The sequence below is a fragment of the Eleutherodactylus coqui genome, chromosome 10 (genome assembly GCF_035609145.1).
Source record: "Eleutherodactylus coqui strain aEleCoq1 chromosome 10, aEleCoq1.hap1, whole genome shotgun sequence".
Lineage (NCBI taxonomy): Eukaryota > Metazoa > Chordata > Amphibia > Anura > Eleutherodactylidae > Eleutherodactylus > Eleutherodactylus coqui.
Window position 1 is genome coordinate 129514279 of NC_089846.1, and position 16834 is coordinate 129531112.

The 16834-nt window shown below is 47.2% G+C and overlaps 1 protein-coding gene across 2 annotated transcripts in view; it reads left to right on the forward strand.

The window, feature by feature from the left end:
• Positions 1 to 16834, forward strand: part of MOSPD1 (motile sperm domain containing 1) — a 47487-nt gene that overhangs the window by 7832 nt on the left and 22821 nt on the right. Inside the window, exons 1-2 of one of the 2 annotated variants that reach the window (XM_066581837.1) lie at positions 8977 to 9280; positions 12120 to 12154. In XM_066581837.1, coding sequence (XP_066437934.1) covers positions 9234 to 9280; positions 12120 to 12154 — 82 coding nt within the window. In that variant the 5' untranslated portion in view covers positions 8977 to 9233. Of the gene's footprint in view, positions 1 to 8976; positions 9281 to 12119; positions 12155 to 16834 lie in introns of those variants that run through there. The other variant, XM_066581839.1, reaches the window with a different exon arrangement.

A 16834-nucleotide genomic window follows, 5' to 3' on the forward strand; every position in this document is an offset into this window, starting at 1 on the left:
TTCTTCCTTCGGTTCAGATCAGGTCTCTGGATCAGATTCATGGCCCAATGCCCAATTCTTTATTAATAATGTTCTTGCTGTATACTAGTTTCTGGCCATCTTTAATTAAATACAATATTTGCGCAGACGAGGTGAATACGATATAGGACACACGTTTGACAAAGTGCAGTTCATACATAATAATTAAAGGGAGTCTCTTATTAATGTTTAAAGAGGACCTGCCACAGGATAGAATCAGCGGGGGGCTCCATGTCTCTACAGATGGGGCCCCACTAGTGAGTCTATCCCCCCTTTTTTTCAGATCTCGCCTTCCTATGCCGGGGCAGGCCCTTCTTAGGTCGGCTGCTGATGTTTTCAATGTGTTCACTTTCAATGGCTGACGCTAGATTTGATTGACACTCTGGTGTCACCCATTGAGATTGAGTGGTGGGGACTGCCCGCTTGACACATTGAGAGTGCTGGAACCTGGACTTAACCCTTTGCAATCCAATTTTGGATTCAGGGAGGGCTTCCTAGGGGGCTTTCTCTTTCTGCCCTTATACAATGACGCCATCTGCTGGCTAGAACCAGTACTGCAGTATGTGACATGCTGGAGAGGCCCCCCGACAACAGAGCGGCCAGTAATCTACAGTAAGAATACCCTGCTGGATGTCTTCCGAAATCGGAGCTGTACAGCCTTCAATCAGAATGTCTTTAGATGTCAGACAGTGGGTTGGAAAGGGTTAAAGGGGTATTTCAGCAATGGGACTTTTTTCAGCTTTCTCCCATCCACTGGATGGGTAAAATCTGATAGATCGTGGGGGTCCGGCTGCTGGGACACACAGAGATCCCAAGAATGGGGGATCCGGAACCATGTCCCACATATTTCACAGTTCAAGATACATTTCCCATTTCTGTAGTAGGGAATGAAGCCGCTGGTCGCGCCTGTGCAGCAGCAGAATTGGACATACAACGTCCCCTGCCCACGGGTATTGGACAGCACATAGATGTGTGTGCCCCCCGAGGATCCTAAGCGGAACTTACATATAGTCTTCTGAATGTTCCCTTACCTGAAAAAAGTAGCGCAGCGCGTAACGCCCTTTGTTCCATTTTAAAACCCCCGACAGACCGCATTATAGTCAGTGGTGTCCAGAGGGCGCCGTTTGGGTCCATCATATAACATATCCAGCGCCGCTGCTATTTTCATTGTTCTGCTCCTAGAAGGGAGAAGAAAAGTGGAAATGACAAACAGCAATGTGAACAAGGCTTAAGAAGTTACAGTGGGAAACTTTGTTTCTTCCCAGAGTTTCCTTTTTTGGGTACTTTCACGCACCAGAATATTCCATATCACTGAATACTTCTCAGCATGCTGCAGAATATTCCAATGTGTGGAAAATCGGCACCAAAATATGCGTGTGGATTTTGATGCAGATTTGAAAATGGCTTTAAAAGAACCCGTCACCCACCTGAAGCACCATAAACTAATGTTTGGCGCCGTTTGGGAGGTGACAGGGAGACGGTTGCTGTATTTTTCACACTCACCCATGTGCACTTTCCCATAGACTTGTACTGGAGAGCCTGTGCACAGGACTCTGAAAAGAGGCAGATTTTTGGCCGGCACGCGGACTTCAGCGGTGGGCACTGTGGGAAGCGGGTGGGTATAGAAAATACAGCACCCGGCTCCCTGTCACCTGCCCTAACAGCCAGTTTATGGGGCAAGTTCCCTTTAAAAGGATATTCCCTTCTGAACTTTTTATAGCCGAGATGTAAACTGCTGCCGTGGCTCCTGGAGCGCCGAGTTCTTAGCGCAGCGCTATTTCTGCAGCTCTCATTGACGTGAATGAGCCTTACGGAAATAGCGTAGCAGAAGCAGTTCTGCACTAAGCGCTTGGCAGTTGACCATGGGTGGTCCTAACAGAGCTTCTGGGCTTTTCCATATCGGCCATTAAAACTGAAATGGGAATACCCCTTTAATTCTGCTGGCAATTCCATGTCAAAATGTGCATTTTCAGACACGTGGATTTTGACAGCGGAGTCTTGCACTGCATATTGTGGTGTGCGTGAGAGCGCCCCCAGGGGACCGGAGATGGAAGAATCTGCTGCCGGATACAGCCAATAATGAGCCCCCATAATGATAATTGTTGTCAGTGATATTTTTACTCTGTGTCTGATGAGTTTTACATTTTCCACTGATAATAAATGACATTTATATTACCGCGACAGGCATTTGGCAATCGGCCAGGTCCCGAACAATTCATTATGGGCCACGTTAGACACGCAGCCAAATGTACATGGAATAGTTGGCATTATTCTGCATTGATTACAACTATTATTTTGGTGGCATGAAGTCTTGTGGGCATTGATTCCCAACCCCAACCTCCCAGCAATCCGCCCAGGTAATAATGACATCTGGCCGTGCGTGTTTATAGGATCCGTCACTTGCTGCGTTGCATCAGACATTACACACGGCTCCAGGCAGCTGCTGACTGCGGAGGACAAATATTTCACGTGTAAGGTATTGGAACATAACATGTGATCCTCCCAATCATGGACACTTACATTCCCTTGTATAGTATCTGTTTTTATGGTGCATTCACACGGAGTAAAGCAACCCGACTGAATCACATTTCTCTGCATAGGAAGAGCCGTAACCGAAAACATAAAATTGGGGGTCCATACTTAGACCAAACCTGAGCTATAGGGGCATAGGAGTTCAGCATTTATCAGCAATGGTGCATTAAATCTGAGTTGGTCAAACCGGACAACCAGCTGACTAGCTAATGTGTATGGGGGTCCTCATGCCTGGCCAATGGCCACAGATGTGAGGGGGAAGAAGGATTAGTTTCGTTGGATTTGGTCCTACTTGAGTTAAGCTACTACTTGAAGGGTCTAGTAGAGACTTTCATTCCGCTACCCTTTGAAGTCCACATGACGGGCATGCATGTTTATGGGTAGATAGCTGTAACGATCAGGTGTAGGCTCACAGCCTCTTATTGTGACTTGTGCAAGCTGGTAGCGTGGTCAGGGGAAGCCAGAGGTGGTACATAGGTAATATTGGTTGCGGTTCAAAGGAGCAGGCCGGTAGCAGAGTTGGGGAAGCCGGAGGTTGCTACACAGGTAATATCAGTTGCGGTATAAAGTAGCAGGCAGGTAGCGCAGTCAGGGGAAGCAAGAGGTCGGTACACAGGTAATATCAGTTGCGGTACAAAGGAGCAGGTAGGTAGCGCAGTTGGGATAGCCAGACGTCGGTACACAGGTAATATCTGTTGTGGTATAAAGTAGCAGGCAGGTAGCAGAATTGGGGGAAGCCAGAGGTTGGTACACAGGTAATATCAGTTGCAGTACAAAGAAGCTGGCAGTTAGCGGAGTCGGGGGAAGCTAGAAAATTGCACATGGGTAATATTGGTTGCAGTACAAAGGAGCAGGTAGGTAGCGGAGTTAGGGAAACCAGAGGTCGGTACACAGGTAATATTGCTTCCGGTACAAGGGAGCAGGCAGGTAGCGGAGTCGGGGAAGTCAGAGGTCGATGCACAGAAGCAGCTATTTGTAAAAGAAAGAGCAGGAAAAAGAGGAGCTTGACTACAGGCTGGAAGCTCAATAATCACGCAAGGATGGTAGGTGCTAGGCCATTGTAAAGGGTATCTAATCAGGTTGTATACAATATCTAATTAGGAAGCACGGTGGGGCTGATCAGGAAGACAGGAACAGGGACAAGGTTTAGCACAGGAACTGTCCAACAGGCTGCATAGTTCACTGTGGAGAGCCGTTGCCCAGAGTACAAGAGGTCCTGGGTTCGAGCCCCAACAATAACTGTTGACCGGACCAAACAAACATTCAGCCAATACCTATCTAATGTGAATGGCACATGATTACTGAAGGCAGTGATTGGCTGCAGCGGTCACATGAACATTGATCAGCATGTGACTGCTGCATGAACTGGGATGACAGAGGGCTATTCAATGGATGAGTATTGCTTATTTTTCCTTGTCCATAATTTTTTTCTAGCCTCAGAAAACCTCTTTAATGTATAAAACGATGGTCTTCTAGTATTTAGACTATTCTAAGCTTTTATAGAAATAACAGGCCGGATGTATCCCGGTATGTTATTGGGAGCTTTGATATTGCGTTAATGGCAGGGCGACCTTCCATTGTTTCAGGTTGTCGGAAAACAATGCAGACTGTTGCTTACCTAACAGACTCTTAGGAAGAAATCTGCTATTCGATGTCATCAAATGGGTGATTTTCATTTTTTTTCTTGAACAAACTGCTTTGTGAGCCATTTACATAGAGGGATTATCAGTTAGATCCAGAGGAATGGATGAATGTTTAGTAGAGATGCTCGGGTCCGGGTTATTCGAGTCAAGCTTTTCGTAAAATTCAAGAGCTCTACTCGAGTAACGGACCCCATTGACTACAATGGGAGACTCAAGCATTTTTGTATGTGGGACGCCGCGTGCTGAGCTTTCTTTTTTTTTTTCCTAGGTTCGTTTCTCTCTCTCTCTCTCTCTCTCTCTCTTTGGCCGCCTGCAGACGGGTGGAAATTCCGCGGCGGGATTTCCCGCAGAATTTCCGCCCCTGGAAGCTGCCATAGGCTTGCGTTAACAAACGCAATCCTAGGCAGACAGCTGCGATTTGGCCGCGTGAAATCTCGCGCGGCAAACTAAATCACGGCGTGCTCTATTTCTGCACGGGGCTCGCAGAGAAACGTCACTCGCCGGCCCCGGTCTGCGCATGCGCCGGCTGCCCGGTAGCCGGCACATGAAAGAGCCGGGGCCGCGGGAAGGGTGAGTGCCCGCGCTGCTCTCTGCAGACGCTCGAGTCGGGTCCCGCTGCGAGAATTCTCGCAGCCGGATCCGACCCGGCCGTCTGCAGGCGGCCTCTCTTTCTCTCCCCACCCCCACCCCACCCCCGCCTGCCAGACAAAAAAGTTTGCCAATGACGACGGGGAGGGGCCAAAACAGGCACGTCACAGCAGGGAGGGGCCAAAAACTGGGGCGGGGTCTAACACGGCTTGAAGCTCGTTCGAGTAATGAGCACCATCAAGTATGCTAATACTCAAACAAGCATCAAGCTCGGCAGAGTATGTTTGCTCAACTCTAGTGTTTAGTACATCATTAATAGACAGTGAAAACTCATTCATCCATAGACATTAGACACTTGCATTAGTAGGATATATTTTTTGCGCACACAGAGCCAGTTTACACGCGAACGTGACACTCCCTTTCCACAGAATTTAATGGCTATTTAAGCCTAATAAGGTCCAGCGATCTTCTTTTTCCCGCGTTCTGCGCAGTGTGGCACCCTTCCTTTTGCGTATTTCCATACCTGCCATAGACATATGGTACTTTTGCTGCACAATTTTTATTTATTTTTTGCGCATGCATGAAGTGCGCCACCAAAACACACTTTTGAGAACGAGCCCATTGAGATCAATGGGTTCTATTCTCTATGTTTAGCGCACAGATTTAGCAGGTTTAGCGCCCATGTGAAGAAGTTCTTAGGTGTGGAATCGACACCTTCTCCTGACGGAATCCTCCGGCATGGTGCCAGGCTGTATTCGCATGGCACAGTTCAATCAGTGATTTAACAAAAACTGCACCACGTCAGGGCGCGTTAAAGTAAGGTTTTTGGTTTGAAATTCGCCAGAACTGTGAATAAGTAGGGCGACTCTGGCAGGGGATCTCCATGCTAGGTACGACTTCAGGGTGGAAGTAGCAGCCCTTCAGCACACATATGTAGGACACTCGAGACCTTCAGCACACATATGTAGGACACTCGAGGCCTTCAGCACACATATGTAGGACACTTGAGACCTTCAGTACACATATGTAGGACACTCGAGACCTTCAGCACACACATGTAGGACACTCGAGACCTTCAGCACACATATGTAGGACACTCGAGACCTTCAGCACACATATGTAGGACACTCGAGACCTTCAGCACACATATGTAGGACACTCGAGACCTTCAGCACACATATGTAGGACACTCGAGACCTTCAGCACACATATGTAGGACACTCGAGACCTTCAGCACACATATGTAGGACACTCGAGACCTTCAGTACACATATGTAGGACACTCGAGACCTTCAGCACACATATGTAGGGCACTCGAGACCTTTAGCACATATATGTAGGACACTCGAGACCTTCAGCACACATATGTAGGACACTCGAGACCTTCAGTACACACATATAGGACACTCAAAACCTTCAGCACACATATGTAGGACACTCGAGACCTTCAGTACACACATATAGGACACTCGAAACCTTCAGCACACATATGTAGGGCACTCGAGATCTTCAGCACACATATGTAGGACACTCGAGACCTTCAGCACACATATGTAGGACACTCGAGACCTTCAGCACACATATGTAGGACACTCGAGACCTTCAGTACACATATGTAGGGAACTCAAGACCTTCAGCACACATATGTAGGACACTCGAGACCTTCAGTACACATATGTAGGACACTCGAGACCTTCAGCACACATATGTAGGGCACTCGAGACCTTTAGCACACATATGTAGGACACTCGAGACCTTCAGCACACATATGTAGGACACTCGAGACCTTCAGCACACATATGTAGGACACTCGAGACCTTCAGTACACATATGTAGGACACTCGAGACCTTCAGTACACATATGTAGGGCACTCGAGACCTTTAGCACATATATGTAGGACACTCGAGACCTTCAGTACACACATATAGGACACTCGAAACCTTCAGCACACATATGTAGGGCACTCGAGATCTTCAGCACACATATGTAGGACACTCGAGACCTTCAGCACACATATGTAGGACACTCGAGACCTTCAGTACACATATGTAGGGAACTCAAGACCTTCAGCACACATATGTAGGACACTCGAGACCTTCAGTACACATATGTAGGGCACTCGAGACCTTTAGCACACATATGTAGGACACTCGAGACCTTCAGCACACATATGTAGGGCACTCGAGACCTTTAGCACACATATGTAGGACACTCGAGACCTTCAGCACACATATGTAGGGAACTCAAGACCTTCAGCACACATATGTAGGACACTTGAGACCTTCAGCACACATATGTAGGGCACTCGAGACCTTCAGCACACATATGTAGGACACTCGAGACCTTCAGCACACATATGTAGGGCACTCGAGACCTTCAGCACACATATGTAGGACACTCGAGACCTTCAGCACACATATGTAGGGCACTCGAGACCTTCAGCACACATATGCCAGATGGAAGTTCTAGGGAATCAAAAAGAAGTGCAGGGCGTATAGTTTGTGATGGTGATAGAAAGAGCCAAACCTCTTGAGCTTTAGTGTTGACCCACATCACCATCATGTCGATTTTGGGCAGACCCTATCTGTTCACCAACTTGGCCAACAGTCTAAACTGGCTCAAAGGGGTTTTCCGGGCCATGAAAAGGGCATAAAATGAAGAAATATTGATTACTCACCTATCCCGCTAGCCCCCCCCCCGTCTAACGCTGCAGCCCCAGTGACCGCCGTACGGTACCTATAAGAAGCAGTGGGCAGCTACGTGCCGCTCATTGTGCAGCTGACCGCTCAGCAGTCACTGGCGTCGGCGGCCCGGAAAGAATCACATCCTTCACATGCAGTCATAAAAGGTACCGTAGAAACATACCCAGCTTTTACGGGGTCGGTCTTTATTTTTAACTCTTCGTATCACCTATCCAAAATATCAGGTAGCGGAATAAACCCCCCACAAGTATATGTGCTGCTGTTTGGACTACAGGAAAGGAGGATGTAATAAATTCACTATATAATGGGCATTTTCAGGTTTGGTCGTAAAATTAAAAAAAGAGTCATCGATCTGAACTCATTAGAACGTATAGCCCGGTCCCCTGCGGCCCTGGCACGATGCAAACAACTATGTCCTACTGTATATACTTGGAGCGCCAAGTCCATTGGAGGTTGTGGTCACGTGATCAGTGTTCATGATCGAGGGTTGTCACATGTTGCAAGTTTTTTTTTTTAAGCTGTTTATTTTTTGTGGCCTGTTATGAAATATCTACATTTCCATCTCTTAGGGCTCATTCACACAGCGGTATGCGTGTATTACGCAGCGTTTTACCACAGTGTGAGCCAGCGATCGCTGCGTAAGGCAACGATTGTGTACTGTGCATGACGGTGTATCTCACGCACGCTGCCATGTGCAGTGTGACTAGTTTTGTTTTTTTTTACTCCCCACTCTCTTGCATAGCGGTATAGCGTATTAAACGCCGCACGTACACAATGTATTGTGCATGTACAGCATTGAATCCGCAACCCATAGAGAACAATAGAGCTGCACATGCGTAATACGCTGTAAAATAGCACATGCCGCGCTCTTTTTACGCACGCTAATGTAAATATGTCATTGAAAATCAACGCACTTTCACCGTGTACATCGTGTGCGTGATATGTGGGGAAATTACGTTTGTGTTAATGAGCCCCAAATCTGGTTTCACACCTGAGCCGGGGATTCCGCTTTCCATGGGAAGCAGGAATTAGGGAATCCCCGCAGCCGAACTGTTCCGACAAAGTAGAAAAGGACCCCTTTGACTATCATGGGGTCCGTTCGCTTTCCACCCAGCTGCCCAGCTTTTGGATGGTAGAAAAAGCGCAGCGCAGATGTGAAACCACCCGTATACATTAGTGACGAGCGGCGCTATTAGTGCGCTGTATTTGGTAAATGTTGCTCATAATCTCTGTGTAAACTAGAGAAGATTTCTATTGATCTTCCCATTTTATTCTCTGCTTGATGCGGAGCTTCATGGCGTGCGCGCCAGACCGGAGCAGCTAATACTAGGCTAAGGGGATTCTGCAGAAGGAGGTATGGCACCATCTGCTGTCTTTCTTCTGGGACGGGACCCTTTTGTCTTCCTGGCTCTGGGCGGGCCGCATCTTGTAAGGAGGCCTGCTTCTGAGCCTTAGATTTCACAGACGTCAGCATTGGAGACTGGGTGACACTGCTGAGGCAGTGACATTGTAACCCTGGGCCTGACAGACGGCAGCAGCGCCCTGTAAACACGGTCACATGACTAGCCACGTGGAGCGACGGGGAGGGCAGGAGAACTGTTGTGCAAGTGGCAGGCTGGGAGAATACACCAGCAAACAGCACAAAAAAGAAAACACTGGGAAAAACAAGGAGCAGCGGTGCCGCGAGTCAAGGAGCCGCGCATATTTACCTATGTAATAAGTGGGGAATGATCAGCCGTATACGCCTGCATGGCGAACACTGTACAGCTTCCAGGTGATACGGAGACACATGGAAGGTACATTCTCTTCATGCCGTTTGCTGCTCTGTAGCATTCAGATTGTGTTTTAGTGTATTTGTTGTAATCGTGTTTTTATTTGCAGTATTGTGATGAATACTTTTGACTAGACCCCCCAAGGCCGCCTTCAGACGAACGAAACTTAACCCCTGAATTTGGTCCATGTTTTGCGGATCTTAAAATGTATTTATCTGTTCACGTGGCCGTGTTTTACACGGATGTTTTTTTTTTTTATAAATTACCTATTTTTTTGTGTATTTGTCTCCCATATTGCTCAATACTGATCTGTATTTGCCCAGTAGAAAGTAAAATATACAAAGGCAAATACTGATGACAGGCGGTTGTAATCTCATCTGAAGCATGTTGATAATCCGGGTCGGTTTTACGGACGTGTTTCCATACGCTTGTCGGAAGCCAGTCTATTAAACCTAATAGCGCAATGCTCACAGTGCGGAATGCCACCGTGGAATTCCACCCTGTGAAATCACCCGTCCTCACCCGAGGCATGTTCTATTTGCCGCAGGCATACGCGCGGACGGCTTTCATTACAGTCAATGGAAGCTGTCCATCACTCTATCTTCCACTGTAGCACAGTGGAAGATAGCGTGAAAACGCTTCCCCACCCACTGACGCCCGCGTCATATGACGCGGCCGGCGTGTCATGTGACCCTGTGGGCGTGTCACATGACACTGCCGGCGCGTCATACGCTGTACTGCGTATGCGCGCCGGCATGGGATGCGGGACATCGGGCAGCGGATCCGGAGGTGAGTATGGGGTCTTTGGGGGGGCCGTGACGGACTCCGCTGCGGAATTCCGCTTTTGGAGCCCGTCACGGCCGTGGGCACTAGGAATAAGGGCTCCTTAAGGCCTCATGTCCACTGGGCAATTCGGGCCTGCGCGGATTTTCCGTGCAGAATCCCGCATCTGGTCCCTTTTTTACCGCAGACATGAGGCCTGAAAATAAGATTTTACTTACCTGTCCGGAAGCTGTGGATCTGCCCTCCGTCGCAGCCGGACCTTCTTTCCTCAGCCTGGCGGATGTGCTTGGCACACCCGCAGAGTGCCCTGCGCATGCGCCGTGCACTCTTTTTTTTTTTTGTAAACTCCTGCTCTCCCGCGGCAGAGCAGAAATTCCGGTGTGCCGCGGATACGGACGACTTCTATAGGCTTCAATGGAAGCCTGCGGGAGCCGTCCATGCGGGAAACCCGCAGAAAGTGGAGCATGCTGCAGGTGATTACCCGCACGTGCGATCCACGCGGCAGGGGAAAAGGACATCCGCAGGTATATACTTACCTGCGGGTGTCCAATGCATCGCTATGGGTGCGGATCACACAGGCGGGACACCTGCGCAGATTTGTTAAATCCATTTGGCTAGTGGACATTGGCGAGGGCAATATCGCAGCCCGATATCGCACTTGCCACCATGTGAAACCCCCGGATGCAAGGTGTTTTAATGTGAAAACAGCCTCGCATCACTTTGGGGATGAAGGAAGCGATGAAGGAGTTCTCCAATCGCTTTCAACGGGGCTGGCGCTGCTGCCGCCGGCCTAATTAGTAACAATGGTGATCTCGCAGAAAGTTAGGACATGCTGCAATATGTCTCCTGCATAGCATCACATCACGGCGCCATGCAGGAAAACATCACTAATATCAATGAACCCATTCAAAAGAATGGGGCTCATATTTGTGCGTTGCGTTACTTGCGGCGATAATCCGGCCGAGAGTAACGCAGTGCACGCTTTCCATAGCGTTGCTGCGGAAAGCACACCACCCTGTCACAGCGCCTGGAATTCTGCCACGGCAAATCCACCTGCAGCCGCTAATCCTGGGATAAGCCAGCCATGTGGGCGAGATTTCTCAGAAATCTCGTCCACATGGGACGGCGAATCCATCGCGGCAAAGCCGATGTTGCGGCGCAGATTTCCTGGCTGCAGCATGTCCATTCTTTTTTTTTCTATGGGAGCGCATGCTGCAAAGGAAAAGTGTGCCGCCAAGCCGCTCCAAAACCCGCGGGTTTTAAAGCCGCGATTTCCCAGCGGAAATCTCGCTGTTTTTCGCTGTGGCCAAAGCGCGAGATTTCCACCGGGAATACATCGTGTGGGGACCCAGCCTTAAGGCTTGTAGAATAAAACGCAAGAAATTCAGCAAGGCATTCTGTACAAGGCACACCGCAGTTAAAAACACAACAAAATCCGTGTCTGCACTGCGTCCTGCCAGCAATTCCTTTCCATTCAAAAGGTCCCTTATTAAGCAAACAGTGCTACATTGCTTTTTATACTACGTTTTGGCATATATACAGAGAAATCCGCCAGCACATATGTTAACCGTATCTATAGGGGTCGTGCTTACCCAATCGATGTCAAAAGAGCGTCCCTTTGGCATCTGCCAGCCCACTATGCGTTCGCATACCCCTTCTGTCACCTTACAGGAAAGTATCATCTACTTCTTTTTAGCATTCACTTAGCGGAGACCTTTAATTGTTTGGAAAAAAAATGTGGTTAAAATTGTTCATATTTTCTATTTCGATGTCATTTTCCTGTTTTCAGGCAGTTTCGGCAGAGCCAAGTATGTTAGAGAAGCAGCAGCAGTGTCTGGATATTACAGCTGCAAGTTGCGTGGGTGATCACCAAGTAATTGCTAATTAAAGGATTACAGAATCCAGATCCACAGACCAGCGCATATAAACCTAGATTGTGTAGGTAGCCCGGGTACGCAGGGGGTGCCATGTTTAGTTTGGGCATGTATAGGCGATTGCAGCTCTTTCTCAGCATTACACTTGAACATTGCTCAGCCATATACTGCCGGTGCTGATGATACATCCCTTTGCTATTTTACAGCCTGAATCATGGAAAGGAACACGGTGTTATAACAGGTAAGAACTTTTCCATCTCCGTATTTAATTTTTTTTGGGGGGGGGGGGGAGGTATAGAAAAGTAGTTCCTTTCAGGCTGCCACAAAAACTTCTGTGATGTCTTCTATGCGCATCAGATTAGGTCTGGCTGCTTTTAGAAAGTATTGCAAACTACTAACATAACTAATGCTTTTGTATACTGTATGTGTAGTGTATATACCGTACTTATACTTCCAGCTTTATTTGCAGCAGAGAGTGTAGAGAACAGCTCAGCTGCTATCCTGGCATGGTTTCTGGTCCACAGCCTGCTGCTACGGTATTCCTGGGTCCACCTGACACCTCTCCCTATGCCATGGCATTAGGTTCATCATTAGGATGTTGTGTGAATGTAAATCATTAATTGCTCTACCAAATGTCCCTAGAACAAGGTCAGAACAGAGGCAGGCTTAAAGATAAAGAAGTAAGCTATTAAAAGAACTATTGCACACCTTCCCCGTCCATAATGGCACATGCCAAGGCTGTCCACGTTTCCCCTAGCTCCATGTATTAAGCATTTAGCTCTTGGCGGCTATGATCAGGTCACACCCAGACATCCACCGCATTCCTATTCCACATAAGTCCTTTAAAATGCCACTATTTGCAGACAATGTTTTTCTATCCATAACCAACCCCCTGATTCCCATTCCGAATTTTCATGCTACTCTAGAGACTTAAAGCCTTATCTCTAGTTTGCAACTGAACACCTACAAATCACTGCTATTCGCATCCCACACACCCTTTTATTCAGTCTCCCGGCCTCCTTTCCCTATTTATGAAAAATGACTTCCATAAAATACCTTGGCGGTCACATATTCCCTGCTTACTCTACTCTCTATGCCAACAACTTTCCACATTTAATGACAGAAGTTAGCAGACTTCTTTCACCTTTGAAAAGCCAACTATTTCCTTCCCAGGACCATCAAAATGTCCGTACTGTGCATATCTGTGCCTGGTCAAACCTTGCCAGTCAACGATCCGGAAGACACCCTAAAATCTATACAGTCCACTTTTCTGGACTTTGTCTGGACTTTATTGACAGCAAACAGGAGGACTGGGCCACCTGGGTATTGCCTCTTATAACAGCGTTGTCCATCTTCGGCAAATTGCACATTGGACTACCCTCCTGCCCTTTAACAAATGAACCGAAATTGAAAAAATGTGGTTGGCGACAGTCCACCTACCCCAGCCCTCTTATCTGAACTCCCTACTAGGCCCTATGCAATTTACCAAGGAGGTGTGGCGGCTCTGTAGGGCACAGTTTAACCCTTTCCAATCCACTGTCTGACCTCTGAAGACATTATGATTTAAGGCTGTACAGCTCCGATGTTGGAAGACGTCCGCCTGGGTTCCCTTACTGTATATTGCCAGCCTCTCTGCTGTCGGAGCCTATCCAACGTGTCACCTCATGCAGTACTGGCTTTAGCCAGCATATAGCGCCGTTTGTGTAACAGCAGAAAAAGAGTAAGCCGCCTAGGAAAACCAGGATACAAATTGGATTGGAAAGGGTTAAGCTCGCAACCCTTAAATCTCACCTAACGCATTTCCTATATACCTACTTTTTGCCAGACAGTACTGGCCATAACATGTGAAGGCATGGCGTGATGACAATTTATTTCAGTTCAATGACCTTATAGTCCCCTGGTCAGTTGGCTTCCCAAGGTCTTCCAAATATTCTCTTCCCTTATCTGCTAAATTTGGGTATCTCTACAGATCCACTACTCAATCTATGGTTCCACACCTTTTCCCACCTTAACTCATTTCCAACGTCTCTGCCTCTCCTCACAAGATCTCATGTCATCCATATATCATATCCTCAACATTATGCTACCTGTTTCCCCATACAGACATGCCTATATGGACAAATGGGAGAGATGGCTAGGTAGAGACCTATTTCCACAAACTCTGGAGTCAGATCTGGTCAGATGTCACAAGAAGTTCTTCATGCATTTTCTAGAAGGAGAATCAATATAAAATCTTAATGACATGGTAACACACACCTTCCTTGCTCCACAAACCCAAGCACATCCTCCCCAATGCCTGACGGAGATGTCTATCTCAGGGGGGAACCCTCCAACATCTTTTCTGGGATTGTCATCTCATAGATCTTTCTGTCAATCAGTACACTCCCATTTGCTGAAGGTGTTTTCTATAGACATTCCTAGAGCCCCTAACTTTCCCCCTCAATGTCCCACTGAGGGTTTTTCCCAAGACTGGTTGGTATCAGGTTGTTCCTCCATGTCTTAAGAGCTGTTAGACGTCTTATTGCACAACTCAGTACATCCCTAGTGGACCTCTATGCTTGGATGAGAGATGTTCGTTCCACCTGCTCCTTATGACATTGACATTCCATCACAGCCTGCTTATAAGCTTCGGTATTTCTGTGACAGACTGCTATATTCTCTCCTTCAGCTCACCACAAAGTTCCCCTAAGTTAATACTCAATATTTTAGTTTGTGAATGTCCTTATTTTCTGTGAAAGATGTAAAATTTTCCAACTTTGCAACGGCTGTAGTTTATGTTTCTACGTTTCCTCGCCCTTTTTCCTTTTATTTTCTGTATCCTCATATTTTATACCAAAACAAATAAAAAAGTTACAGTTTAAAAAAAAAAAAACAACAACTATTACACAATTTTTGTTTTATATTTCTGACACTTTTGGTAAAGTTCATCAAGTCTGGTTGCTTGCAGTATAGAAGCAATGACTAACCGCTCACAGCATATCTACAGATATGTACTTCCTGACATGCATATGGCTATATATGTCCTAACTGCTTATGCCCCGTGCAGCTAGGATGTATATAGACTTCCACTCCATACACCATGGGTATCGGCTGTCTTTGAGAGCCGACATCCATCCACAACAGCAGTGATCAGAGGTGGCTGTTTACCCTTTAAATGCCGTTGTCAATTCTAACGGCGGCATTTAAATCTACTTATGGCCACCTGCAGACGGCCGGGTCGGATCCCGCTGCGAGAATTCTCACCGCGGGACCCGACCCGTGCCCTTGCAGGGACCAGTGTGAGTCTCTCCTGCTCCCCCGGCTCTGGCTCTGTGATGTGCCGGCTACCTGCCAGCCGGCACATGCGCAGAGCACAGCCGGCCCGGCACTACTGACATTTCTGTGTGGGCCTCTGCGAGACCCACACAGAAATAGAACATGCCGCGATTTGTTTTCCGCCTGTGATTTAACACGGACAAATCACGGCCGTCTGCCTAGGATTGCGTTTTCTAATGGCAGTGGCCACAGGCGGAAATTCTGCGGGATATCCCACCGTGGAATTTCTGCCCATGTGCAGAGGGCCTATCAGCCGGTAATTAAATGCCCCAAGCAGCCACTGTGCAATGAGATCATGGGGCTGCCTGTGGTACATTTTAATAGGATTCCTGTAAAAACGCAGTATAATAGTATTGCCATATACTGTATAAGGGCGCCTGCACACGGGCGGAAATCCCACGGCGGGATTTCCGCCGCTCAAAGCCTGCATAGGATTGTGTTAAAAAACGCAATCCTATGCAGGCGGCCGCGGTTTGGCCGCACGAAATCTCACGCGGTAAACAAACCGTGACACGTTCTGTTTCTGTGCGGGGCTCGCAGAGACCCGCACAGAAACGTCACTCAACCAGCCGCCGGCTCTGGTCTGCGCATGCGCCGGCTGCCCGGCAGCCAGCACATGAAAGAGTCGGAGCTGCGGGGCGCAGGTAAGTACACGCTGGTCCCTGCAGGCGCTCGCGTTGGGTCCCACAGCGAGAATCCTCGCCGCCGGATCCGACCCGCCCGTCTGCAGGCGGCCTTTGTGGTCAAACAGCCAGTCCCTATGGGGACTGTGAAAAAAAGCAGATATAAGAAAAATAAGGAGTTTTTTTTATTATTATAAAAAAATGTCAAAAGTTACAAAAAAATGTTTCCCGGTCCACACATTGTAAAAAAAAAAGAGTAAAAATTGTTATTGCTGCATCTGTTAAAAGTTCAATTTATGAAAATATCACAATATTAATCCTGCACGGCATCAGAAGGAAATATTTACTCAATGCCAGAGTTGCAGTTTTTTTGGTCACCCTGTCTCCAAATTATCAAAAAGTCAAATGTGCCCCCTAAAAACTACAGGCAATTCTGAAAAAAAAAATAAGGCCGTACACAGCTGCATCAACGGAAAAATAAAGCAGCAATGCAGGGTCAAAAGATGGCTACAGAAAGCAATTTTTTACAAAGATTTTTTTTTCAAAGTAGATCCATAAAAAAATTCTCTATAAACTTCATAATCCTATTGACCCACAGAATAAAGATAGCATGTTCTATTTACTGAAGGATGCAATTGTTTGTTTTCTATTTTGCCCCACTTACAAAATTATTAAAAGTCTTTGAATACATTATGTGGTACATAAATAGTACATTTAAAAGCAAGCCCTCGTGTAGTTATGCTCTGGAAAAATTAATAAAGTTATGATTTTTTGAAAGTGCAGAATGTGACCTGGACATTAAAGGGTTAAGAGGATAGACCCAATAAAGCCGCCTTTGTCCGTATGTAATTTGAGGGTATTTGGGTGCCCTAGAATGGCTCACCTGGAGGGTTGTTTTGATCACAATACCATTTACTTCAATAGACACTAAATGATACAATGTTTCTCCCATAGTAGCCAGTGCAGAATGTGCAGCCGGCACA